The sequence below is a fragment of the Saccopteryx bilineata genome, chromosome 1, assembly GCF_036850765.1.
Source record: "Saccopteryx bilineata isolate mSacBil1 chromosome 1, mSacBil1_pri_phased_curated, whole genome shotgun sequence".
Classification (NCBI taxonomy): Eukaryota; Metazoa; Chordata; class Mammalia; order Chiroptera; family Emballonuridae; genus Saccopteryx; species Saccopteryx bilineata.
The window spans coordinates 75,909,909-75,922,904 of NC_089490.1; the positions used below are offsets into that span (position 1 = coordinate 75,909,909).

At 32.1% G+C, this 12,996-nt stretch overlaps 1 protein-coding gene across 2 annotated transcripts in view; it reads left to right on the forward strand.

Annotated features, from left to right (window-relative positions):
- Positions 1–12,996, forward strand: part of GRIK2 (glutamate ionotropic receptor kainate type subunit 2) — a 696,770-nt gene that overhangs the window by 559,760 nt on the left and 124,014 nt on the right. For both annotated transcript variants that reach the window (XM_066254474.1, XM_066254481.1), the window contains 2 exons: positions 2,050–2,168; positions 5,773–5,990. In XM_066254474.1, coding sequence (XP_066110571.1) covers positions 2,050–2,168; positions 5,773–5,990 — 337 coding nt within the window. The remainder of the gene's footprint in view (positions 1–2,049; positions 2,169–5,772; positions 5,991–12,996) is intronic.

Here is a 12,996-nt window from a genome sequence, read left to right on the forward strand (position 1 = left end):
AATTGGAAAGAGAGGACAAAGCCGTGCATATTTATATCTCCCGAAGCCCCATCACCACATCTCTCTCCCCTCATTTCATGGAATTCCATGAAGCGCCGTATAAACCTCAAGGGCTCTTGGAATTCTATGCGGAAACGAGTGGTCTCGATCAGCCACAGTTCTGTGCTCATTGTGTATGGTAGTGTTTCTAGGATTTGTCATGTGCAAAAACTAAATCCAGCTCTTACAGACTAGCTTTATGTTTATAGTTAGTACACTTGTAGGGGTAAAAAAAGAACAGTTTAATGAATAATAAATCAAAACAGTTGTTTTAATATGTAACTACAGTCAAAATTTAACTATATGTATTTAATAATAGGATGTCAGACTCTTGAGTAATTGCTGTCTGCTAGTACATTATTAACTCATACAACTATCACACTCTTATGAGTTAGGTTTTGCTACTGTTTCTCCTTTTCAGATAGGGGTACAGCACAGAGAGATAATGCAACTTGTTCAAGTGCCTGAAGCTGAGCGTTCCAGCTGGATCACATTGTCTCTGATGAGCAATGGATTGTTTAGATAGTTAATTAAAATTAAAAATATTTTTAAAGGAGACGTTCTAGTGTAAAGATTGATGGCCAGCATTATGATACTTGGAATACTATTAAAACACACACTCAGTAGAGTAAAATTAATGAGGGAATTTAAATAAAAATATATAAATTTCTATAACTAAAGCTAGTTTTACTTGAGTTAGACTACAAATCGGACCAGAATGTTTAATTACCATCCAATCAATCTTTTTGTTCAGCGTGTCACTTTAACTTAGAGAACCAAACAAAACATTTCTTGTTTGTCAAGCATAGGCTATTAAAACAAGGGTGTTCTAAAATTGTATTAGAAAGGTGAAAATGGTTTATTTCATCTTCTGAATTTTAATATGTCAGAAAGATTATTGTGAAGAAAAGTAGGCTCATTGCAATGACAGGTACATTATTCAAATAACTTTGATTGAATGTAAGATTTCTTAATGCTTTTATAAAGGGCATACAAACTAATTTGGTTTACAAAAGAGTGGCTTTAAAACTTGAGATATTAGGAAAATATTTTGTTAGTTTAGTAATAGACTAAATAGTTTTAATTACCACAGTGATTTTTTGGATAGTACCATTAATTGATAAATATATCTGGATTATAATTAGGATAAGTTAATTTATGTATACAGTTGACAATTTGAAAAGCCCTCTGTTTGAATTATTTGAGAAGTATCATTAATATTTCTGAAACCATCTATCACTGGACTCAAATTTTAGATTTTATTTTCTTTCTCTTAAATCAGTGATTCAAATGAATTATAGACCTGATTCCAAATAATAAGTAGAAACCAATCAGCCTTCGTACTGACTCTTGCTTGCTTCTAACACTGCTTTGATATGCAAATTGCCATACCCTCTGAACGTTATATTGATGTCAGAAGCATGTATCAGAATGCAGTTTGTTATGATTTGGTTTTCAAGTTAGAACTGAGTTTGCTACACAAAAAGATGTAAGTTTATAATACTGTTTTCTCAGATATATAATAATTCAGTGATTATTTTAATTTATCATTTTGGTAGTTTGTGTTACATCAGAAAAATATTTTAAGCTGGTTTTGTATTGTTTCTTCTGCATTTGCTATTTTTCCACAGTTTTAAAAATGTTTATTCTATAACTCAACTTGTTTTTATAATGGTTTTCTAGTCTTTTAATGAATTTTTAATCATGCACATGAAAAAGATTGTCTTAAAAATGTTCTCAGTTTAATGGTATACAGATTTTCCTTCAGGAGTAATAATATATAGTGAAAATATGCCGTTTATCATCGTTTATTATAAATTAGCTGGAAAGGCCAGGGAGCCTTCAAACTTAACTTTTGCTGTCATGCATATGAAATTATACTATAAAAAATGCTTATTTCTGATTTCTTTTTAATCTTACCTGTCTTTCTGTTTCTTTTGCAGCAAAAATGCTGGATAGAATTTCTTCTCACTACATTTAAATATATTCTTTTCTTGTCAATTACCACAGGTTTAGTCCCTATGAGTGGTATAATCCACACCCATGCAACCCTGACTCGGACGTGGTGGAAAACAATTTTACCTTGCTAAATAGTTTCTGGTTTGGAGTTGGAGCTCTCATGCAGCAAGGTATACGATTCAGCCTGCCATTTCCTTTGGGCACCATGTCCCACTCTTTGCTGGGGGTGACAGCTCTTGCTAGCATAAGTCGCTTGCATGGGTGCCTCTGTGCATGTAACCATAATCCAGCTTCTCCATCTAACTAATGCATTTTAGGTGTTCTCAAATCCCATTCAAGAGAGATTCTGAGAAAATAATTAGCTTCTGCAAATGCCCGTACAGTATACTCATCTAATTTTTTTCTTAACCCACAGTAGGTACATTATTTCATAGATAACTAAGCTAACCTAATCCATTAGCTGGAAGCTGCATTTAAAGTACTTCTAAGATTACATCCTCTTGAGACAAGAATACAGTGTAACTCCTGTTTCCTGTTTCACTTTGATGTAAGACATTCTCTTTCATATCAGTCCTTGATGGTTAGATGCATTTGTGTTGCATGATTAGTAATCTATTGAAAATAAATTGGCAAAAAATCAAAGATTTAACCATTTAATTACCTTTTCAAGTAAAATATAAGCTGCATCTAATAGTATATGAGTATAAAACATTGCATGCTCAGAGGTGCTTGCAAAATACTTCCATAATTATTTAAAATTTATAATATAAATGTTAAAAGTAAAGACTATATATCTTAGAAAATGATATAATACGTGCAATATATCTTAGTGATTTATATATAACTCTAAATTTATTTTAGTTTCAGTTCTCCCAAGTAAATTTATATTTTTTTGCTGTCATGTTTTTTATTTATAATTTAATTTTTACATAAATTTTAAATATGTTAATATTTCAATCTACTACTCAAAATAAATATTTTATTAGCCAAGATTTAAAGTTACTTTATGCATTTTAAAATGTACTATTTTTAAAATTAGTAAATAAAGCAAAATACCCAAAATTTGAACTGACAATGAATGGATTAAGGAGAAAACACATTCCTTCATAAGAGTTACACCTCCTATCATAATGGTTTACATTAAATATTAGTGGTGTATTTATTATCCACTTTCAAGAAATTCATTTGGTAATTGCATTACAGATATGAAGAAGTGAAAATTTATTGTTAAATTATAAGATTTTTTATTAAAAAGGTATTTGTTCTTGAATGTTTAGTATTATGTATAAATTTATTAACTCATTACTATTTAATTTATAAACTAATTTCTAAAATAAGAATAAATAACTACATATCAAAAGAAAAAATAATTTGACAAATACATGTTGTAAGCAAGGCTTTAGAGGTTGAAATAATTTTTTTCTTTTACAATTATGAGCATCCATATATATATATATATATATATATATATATATATATATATATATATATCTTTATAGAATTTCAACCTAAACTGTGAAAGTTAAGATAACTCTTACATGAATTAATCTAAGTTTGTTGGTATCTTTTTCTAAATAAATTGAATAGTCAGTAGCTGTATTTTGGGTTCAATTTTTTCCTTAGGCATACTCTATACTTGGAAGATGATTTTGGAGTTCTTTCAAGACATTAAGAGTGAATAAAAGCCTATCAAATGAGACAAACATCTCTTACAAGTGGCATTGGGTAATATAATCACCCAAGAAAACTGCTATTCACCTGTGAAAAATTAGTCTTAATACTCTAGATTATATTATCCTCAGAATAAAAGTCCTAACATAACAAAGTTGGTTTTTTTTAATTATTATTTTTCCTTTGAAAAATAAAATATTTATTCACAATATTTTCTTTGATGTTTGGAGATTTTTGAGCATTTGTATACTCATAAGATGAGCTTGATATCTATAAAATCTAGCAATTAGAAATAAGACTATAACTGACATCTTAAAATTATTACAAGCAATGAAAATTTCAAATATACGTTTGCTTTGCCATATAACTACCTCACTGCTGGTGGATACATGAAAGAGGAACCCATACTATTCTGACTGATGCCCAGCTCCCAGGAATTAGTGGGATATAGTGCTGGACATGACGTTACCTTGAGTACATGACAGTCAGCCCCTAACCAGGCTCTGATTCACAAGCCTAGGAGGTATTCGCTTTAAGTCCTTGGGTAAGATATGAACTTGTGGTAATTGGGCCATTTTTGTCGGATGTCTCCACTGTTCTTTTCATTCCCAGTCTCGTTTGACTTTATTAGTGTTGTTGTTCAAAAAAAAAAAAAAGTAGAATGGGCAGCCAAAACTGCTGGTCATCTTGGGAGGAAATACGTTAGTGTGTCAGTGTCCGGTGTGTGTCTAACAGGGCCTAGGAGCGACAACATCAGAAAGGTACCTTTTGTTTTTTCCCTTACAGAGTGGTAGGCAGAGTCTGGAGCTGGAGTTGGCTGTCATGTCCAAGTCTGTCTGCTTTTAAATATTTTGTGCTATTGTTTTGAAATTGCAAAAGTAAGATGACCTGCAGTATAAGATGGGCTATTGTGATTTATTCCAGTCATGACAGGAATTCTTTTCAATATTAACATAAATAATGTGTCGCATTTTTCACTCAATCTAAAAGTAAGTTACTTTACTGCAACAGTGATTATATTAAACATATGACTATAAAACAAGTCCACAAATGAAGTCCATCTTTGCTTCATTCCATTTTACTCAAACTCTTAAAAATCAAGTAACTTGTAGCCAATGCTTTTTTGATTATGGAGTCAAAACGATTAAAAGTGAGTAGTAATATATTATATATATGTATATATATACCCATATTTTAATCTCATTTTCTTATAAAATAATATATGCTGATATGTTTTAATTTAAACATTAAGATTATAATAATGTATTTAATGTAAATAAAGTAAAACTATAAGGCTTGATTTTAAAATTGTTAGGATATTATTTTATAATCTAACTTATTTAAAGTTAATAATAACTAAAAGTAAAAATATAATTCAGATCCCATTTTCTTATTAATACCATGAGCAGGCATCTCCAGCCATGTATTGTAATATGTTTATAAGATATTTAAATATGTGTAAAAGTAAATTTGTGACAGTTTCACTAGTTATTCTGATTTCCTGCATTGATGCTAACTATAGTGATAGGAGACATTTGTTTATACATAGTAAATAATTTACTACCTTACTTTAAAATAAAAACTGGACTAACAACCCTAATCTCAAGAAATGTGGGTTTTGTAATTACTTGATTATTATACATTACTGATATAAATGACAAGATAGACAATGTTTTGGAGCTTCATGCACATGAAAAATGCTAAGGAGTGAATTTGATCCATCATGTTATTATTTCTTCTAATACCCACATAACTAACAAGAATATGAAACACTGTGCATATGGTTAATAAACTAGAGAGATTTTTTTTTCTCCTAATGCTATTTTATAAAGGTTTTTCACTGTTTTTAATGTTCACCCTCTCTCAGAAAGAACTTGAGTCTCCTGTCACTATACTTAAACACAAGTGTCCTAAGAGACTGCCTACTAACTGCAGTTAGCTGCTGCATTCCCGATGGTTGTTGCTTGCTTACTAAAGCAATATGTAAATCTGAATAAAGCTTTTATTACACAGTGATTCCATTCTGCCACTGTGACCAAAAGTACCTGACTGCTGATCAAATTCTCTGTATTCGTTTCACCTTTTCCCCCAAATCTCTGTTAGGTTCTGAGCTCATGCCCAAAGCTCTCTCCACCAGGATAGTGGGAGGCATTTGGTGGTTTTTCACACTTATCATCATTTCTTCGTATACTGCTAACTTAGCCGCCTTTCTGACAGTGGAGCGGATGGAATCCCCTATTGACTCTGCCGATGATTTAGCTAAACAAACCAAGATAGAGTATGGCGCAGTGGAGGATGGCGCAACCATGACCTTTTTTAAGGTAAGTCTTATTGGTTATCTAAAATTAATGTATTAAAGTGATAGAATGCAAACAAACAGATCTTTATTAATGAATGTAAGAGCATAATGACACAGTTATTCATGTCCAGCAATCGATACCATATTCCTCAGGGCTGGAGAAGATTACAACAAAATATATAGCCATGAAAGCAAAACATTTTAATACCGGACTTTTTGCTTTATAAGTATTCTATTTTTGTTTTGAGGAAGTCTGCACAAAGGTAACATTATTTCTCCGAAAAGAGTTTTATCTTTGAATGTAAAACAGATAATGCAATATATTTATTAAAAATTGATACAAGGCTTGGCTATTCCAGAAGAACAGAATGATTACATGTAATAATATTTCTCTAAATATATTTCTTTGTTAAGGTGAGACAAGGTTTATTCATTCAGAAGCCTGCAGAAAAAGAAAAAAAAAAATGGCTTAAAGAAAAGAGCCAAAAGAAGCTCTTGTTATCTGTCCATTCATCCATTTAATATTCTGGATGTCAGAGTCTGAATGCAAATGACCTACCCTCTTGAACTTACAATGTTTCCAGAGGGACAGCCCTGTGGAACATTTTAAATGAAAGGTGTAGTTGTACCAAGTTCCAGGCAGATAGAGTGTCTTGCCTTCCTCTTTATTATTTTTCTCCTTACACCAGCTGACCTCATTAGGCCAGAGTATATCAAGTTTAACTTTAGGACCTTGTAATTGCTTTTATATATATTTTACCAAATATTTCTTAATTCTTTGTAAGTTGGGCAAGTATTGGTGTTTTCCTTCACTGTTCACACAAATGCAATTTGCAGTACAAATAAATATTCAGTAGAAGAGAATTCTTTTAAAATAATTGACTCAAACTATAAAATAAACTATTTTATTAAACATTCATCAAGTGCCTATTGGGTGCCAGAAATTGCACTACATGTTGGTCACTCTACAGAAGATAGTATCTTACCAGAGAAAGTGCTAGCAAAGGTGAAGAGTAATTGGAACTTCGATATGCTGATGCCATCACTTTGGAAAACAGTCTGGCACTGCCTAGTAAAGTTGAAAATGTCATTAAAAAAAGCAGAAGAAGAAATAAAACAAATAAGGATAGATCAAAACCTTTTAGGAATTTGGGGACTTGGTGTAGTAGAATTAAAATCTCACCCCAGGGCTGAACACTATACAAAATGCTTTCAAGCAAACAAACACAATATATTTTTATGTAAAATATAAAGATTAGGAGAATTATTATACACATATTTCATGCTTAAAAATAACTTAGCCAGAGCCTATGTTTTGGTCTTTTTGAGAATCCCTATATTTACAAAGTGATGCTGAATCATCTTTTTCTATGTAACCCGTGACTCAAGTTATCCAATTTCTACAGATTCTCTCCTGGCCTTGGCCTAACTAAAATGTCTAGTTTTTTCCCATGTACGAATATAGTCATCCAAAAATAGATGGTATCAAAGGAGATTCATTTTCTTTTTTATGGTTGTTAAAAAATTTCTGCCACAGCCTGACCTGTGGTGATGCAGTGGATAAAGCTTCCACCTGGGATTGCTGAGGTCACCAGTTCCAAATCCTGGGCTTGCCTGGTTAAGGCACATATAAGAAGCAACTTCTAAGAGTTGATGCTTCCTGCTCTTCATCCCTTCTCTCTCTTTTCTCTAAAAGAGATAAATAAGATATTTTAAAAATAAATAGTTAAAATAAATTTCTGCCACATATTGAAAGGACATTGAAGTAGATTCAAATATCTAATGTCAATCACTTAATACTTCTGAAAATATATTCTGCAATTTAGAATAGTTGTTAGGAATAAAAAACAAACAAACAAAACAGCTATGAAATCAGAGAAACCTGAACCTATCAGGCTCTGCCACCTATTTGCTGTCTTTAGATAAGACATTCACTTTTATAAACCTCTGACTGTTGATTTCTAAATTAATGACTAATAGGACCATTCTCACAATATTTGTTGAATATTAAATAAAAGCTGTTCATGATATATTAAGCCCCTAGTAAAAACTTCATAGCTATTACTAGAATACATGGCTAGTTTAAAAATTTGAGAATTGAAATGATTTTAAAGATATTCAAGTAAATTATGTTTCTATTACCATTAATTGGATTAATAATTTTAAAATAAATTTAAAGAGATCACATCATGTTTCTCTAATTTAAATTGCTCTCAGGTAAAGGGAATACTTTCATAAGGAAAATTTAAAAAGTCTGTGGGAAAAAAATTAGTAGCTCTTTTTAGACTATGTATTTTGAAATTATATGGGACATATGTTCCAAGACCCTCAATGAATGTTCAGAACTTCAGATAGTACCAAACCCTTTATTTACTGTTTTTTTAATGCAAACATATATATGACAGTTTATAAATTTGGCAAAGTGAGAGAGATAAATAGCAATAACTAATAATAATATAGAATATTATTACAATATACCAAAATAAAAGTTATGTGAATGTGTTCTCAGTTTTTGAAAATATTTTATTATAGCATATTCATCATTCTTTTTGTGATAATGTGAGATGGTTGATACACTGCTTGGATCTCTAGTTCTTAGCACAGACTCTGCATATTGTTTGGGTTGTATTAATTATTTATTGCCACAGTAATTTAGCTTATAGACAACTACAACTGTTTAGTGGTATGTAATATAAACTTGTATTTAGTTTATAAGCGAGCTTTCCTCCTCCTAGAAACTTGTTGGCCCAAAAACATTCTACATTTTGAACAGATTTTGTTTCTTTTACATCAGGATCAATGGTTTTGCCAATAACATTCTGCTAAATCGTTATGGCCTGTAAATATATCTGAGTTCATTTATAATCTGAAACCCAAACTCACAGTTCTGTTTAAGAGGTGTCTCAAAACATAATCATTGCTATTTTGAACTAGAAGGCTTTTATCTAGAGGGGAAAATTTGCAAAGTTTGTCCTAATTTTTTCAGAGGTAATAACAAAGCACCTTAAGGCAACATGATTAATTTGATCTTTAATTAAGGCCTGACACTATGTTGGCACAATTTTGAGAACTTTTACATGCTTAGAACACTGAAGATTAGAAACACTTTCAGAACCCAATCATGCAGTTTCTCACTTTGTATTACCTCTAAATTGTGTTTGCTAACATCTCTAAATTAGTTTCTCCCTTCTCTTCCTCTACCTCCTTCTCCTCATTCTTTGTTGTTCGTATTGTTAATATTCTATCCCTTTCTTTTACTACTGTTTCTATGTAGCTAAAAATAACCAGCTAATAATGCCTAAATATTTTGCATTTTGTCTGGATATTTTTTGGCCAAGTCTAAAGAATTAAAAGTGTATTGTTCCATCTTTCAAATTACTATAAGGCAACTTAAAAATATTATGTGTCCATATATTCACAGATTTCCAATTTCCCAGCCTTTTCTAATGATTTTATTGTCATCTGCCATGTGACCCTAAATCAGTGTTACATATTTACATTTTCTTTATGGCAACAGCTCAATTCTTTTACCAAATTTTGTACACTTATCCATTGGAACAGTGACTACTGCATTAATTGATGGGACACCTGTGACAGAAAGTTTTAGATAGAATGTGTGATTACTTATAAAATTTTACTATTCCATAGAAAGCTATAAATGTTTCTTCAAAATATGTAGTGTTCTATTACATTTTCATTTTAACCATGGATTATGAGTCAATTTACTTCAAAGTATAGATTATAGTGTTATGAATACAAACAAGGGGATTAATCCATTGGGAGGGGGCTTTATCTTTTGGCACCTAGCAATGTAGAAGCTTTGCTTGTTCGTTTGCTTTTTCTCTCTTTCTTTGTGCATAGGCTTCCTCTTTAAGAGAACTCAAAGTACAGACTAAATGCCAGCTCATTAATCTTCACTTCAACCCCTAAGGAAGGAAAAAAGCAATTATCATTATGCTCATTTAACAGATGAAGAAACTGGGCCATAGAGAGGTTAAGTGACTTATTAATTATGAAAGCAATAACCAAGGGACACATACTATCAAGAATGAAAGCAATAGCCAAAGATATCATGGCATAACCATCACCATTCAGAAGAACTAAGTGCATTAGTCATTTTGGTTCAATCCCGTGACCTCAAATGTTTGATCATATTAAAATTTTAAAACATTTGCCTTAAGCCATTAGGATAGATACAGCTATGACATGTTTCTTATAGTGTGCTTCTTATTCTGAGCTTATAGGTTCAATGGTCTTCTGAAATTAAATTTGCTACGGTGACAGTATAGGTTTTTAATCCTGAATTACTTTTGTGGCATGCCTGTAATGATTTTTTTGAAGCTTCAGTGATTTTTGCTTTTTAAGTGCCAAAAGACCATAAGTAATTTTTAAACTGACAGATAGAATGTAAAAAGGGGGACAGTTTACCAAATGTACTTAATGAATTTAGAAAAACACTATTCATTAGACATTTTTCATATTTTTCTTAATTTCTGCAAAGCATAATTTTTATTTTTTATGTAGAACAGTTGTGGTAATGCAATCATGAGGTATTTATTATGAAAAGATTTAAACAATAAAAAATAAATTCTTAATATGATATCTATTGTCTACTTTTCACATTGTAAAGTATTTTCTGAAAGCAGTGTTTATTTTCTCTTGCTGTGTTGGTGGTAAAACATTTTAAAAGACCTATTTTACATATGCAGAAATTGACTTGAAATAGTTTTTGAAGCTGAGAAATATCATTAAAAATTACTTTTATTTAAATGTATTTATTTTTTATTGAGATAAAATGACATAATATTGTGTGAGTTTAAGGTGCACAATGTGGGATTGGATACATTTATATATTGTAAAATGATTACGATCATAATGTTAGCTAACAACTTGATCACATCACATAAGTATCATTTCTTTTTTCTGGTAAGAACAACTAAGATTTAGACTCTTAGCAAGTCTAAAGTTTATAAAATAGTATTGTTGACTATAATCATTATATTGTGCATTAGAACTCTAAAATTTATTCTTTTATAGTTTATAGTTGTATAGGGTTTATAATGCCTTTTATGGCTCTTCTAGTAAATCCCCAGTGCAGTATGGTCTTCATAAAGCGTGGTTCAATAATTGTCTGCAAATGGATAGAAATTGGGTATGTCCTTGTTTGTGTGATTTATTTACTCTTACACATATTCTAATCACTTTTCGTCACTATCCAGAGGAAATTCTTTGACAATATAATATTTAGAAATTCATAGTAGTACTTCAGTAAGTACCAGAATCATTGCTTTAATATTTACCCATGTGTGAATTGCCCTGTTTCTTTAAGTGTGATTAAATCATTATATAGCTTTGTTTTCAGGTCATTTTTTTATTTTTAACTTGGAATCACTTTATGTTTAGTAATGTCACTTTCCATTTCTCCTCAATAATTTAAAAGAAGTTTTAAATTTCACTTTTGGGTTTTATATGGGTGATGTGTCTGTACCTAGAAATCAATTTAAGAGTGGAAAAACCATGAACACGTTTAAATTATCAAAGTTTTGTAACTACAATTTTTGATTTGGTGATAGGTGTACCTACCTATATATACATAAAAAATTCTATGTCAAAGCCCAGCAAAGTTGGTGAAACTGGCTATTTTATCAGGATAACCAGTTCAAAGCACTACTTCAACTTATAAGGCCAATCTTTTACCTACAGGAACTGCAGGAGGCGTGGCTGAGCTGCAGCCAGCAGGACTGGAGAGCATGTAAATCTGTGCAAATACAGTCTTGTCAATAACAGGCAATCTTATCTCTCTGATAAAAAGTATTCTTAATTTTTATATCAATTTTTTTTTTTTCACTTTTCTGAAGCTGGAAACAGGGAGAGACAGTCAGACAGACTCCCGCATGCGCCCGACCGGGATCCACCCGGCACGCCCACCAGGGGCGACGCTCTGCCCACCAGGGGGCGATGCTCTGCCCATCCTGGGTGTTGCCATGTTGCGACCAGAGCCACTCTAGCGCCTGAGGCAGAGGCCACAGAGCCATCCCCAGCGCCCGGGCCATCTTTGCTCCAATGGAGCCTTGGCTGCGGGAGGGGAAGAGAGAGACAGAGAGGAAAGCGCGGCGGAGGGGTGGAGAAGCAAATGGGCGCTTCTCCTGTGTGCCCTGGCCGGGAATCGAACCCGGGTCCTCCGCACGCTAGGCCGACGCTCTACCGCTGAGCCAACTGGCCAGGGCTTATATCAATTTTTTTCAAAGGATAGAGTCATTATTTGTTCCTATTTGAGGGTATCATCTGCGAAATTTCACACATATTTACAATATCCATTTGCTTAAGCCAGTATTTTTCATCTGCACATTAGAACACTAGAATCATTTGGGGGAGTATTTAGCAAATACTGAGGCCACTGGCCCTTCTACAAATATAAACAAAAACATCTTGAGGTAGCACCCCAGGCACCTGAGTTTTTATTACCTCCATTGGTGATTCTATTGTGTATAGAGAGTTTTTTTAATTTGAAATTTGAACATTACTTTCACTGTTGACATCAATGATTAATAACTGGTTGCATGAACTTCCCTTTATTTTATATTGAGGTGAGTATTTTTCTCTTCTGAAACATAGACCCCACAAAATATCAAATAGAGGAATGAAATAATCTGCTGAACACATTCTTACTTCTTTTGAATTAGTTACCTGAATTGTTTTTAAAGCCCTTTCATTAGAGATTTGCTGACAGTGAAGAATCTAATTACATTTTTAATTTTGACACCATTTCTGAAGCCCCTAATACATATGCATGAGAATTGCCATGTAGCAGTATGAAGGTTAGAGGTTTCTCCTTCCTCAGAGAAGTGTGATGGACTAACTTCTGACTTTTGTTTATACCTCTGAGTAAAAGTTGATAAAGTATATGTTCTGTGGGTCCTGGGAAATGAATATATTCATTTTTCCTTTATAAGCCTTTATTGCAAGTTATTTTATTATGGAGGAATGGAGAGAAAATTAGAGAAGAGACGTGTAAGAAGGGAATATTA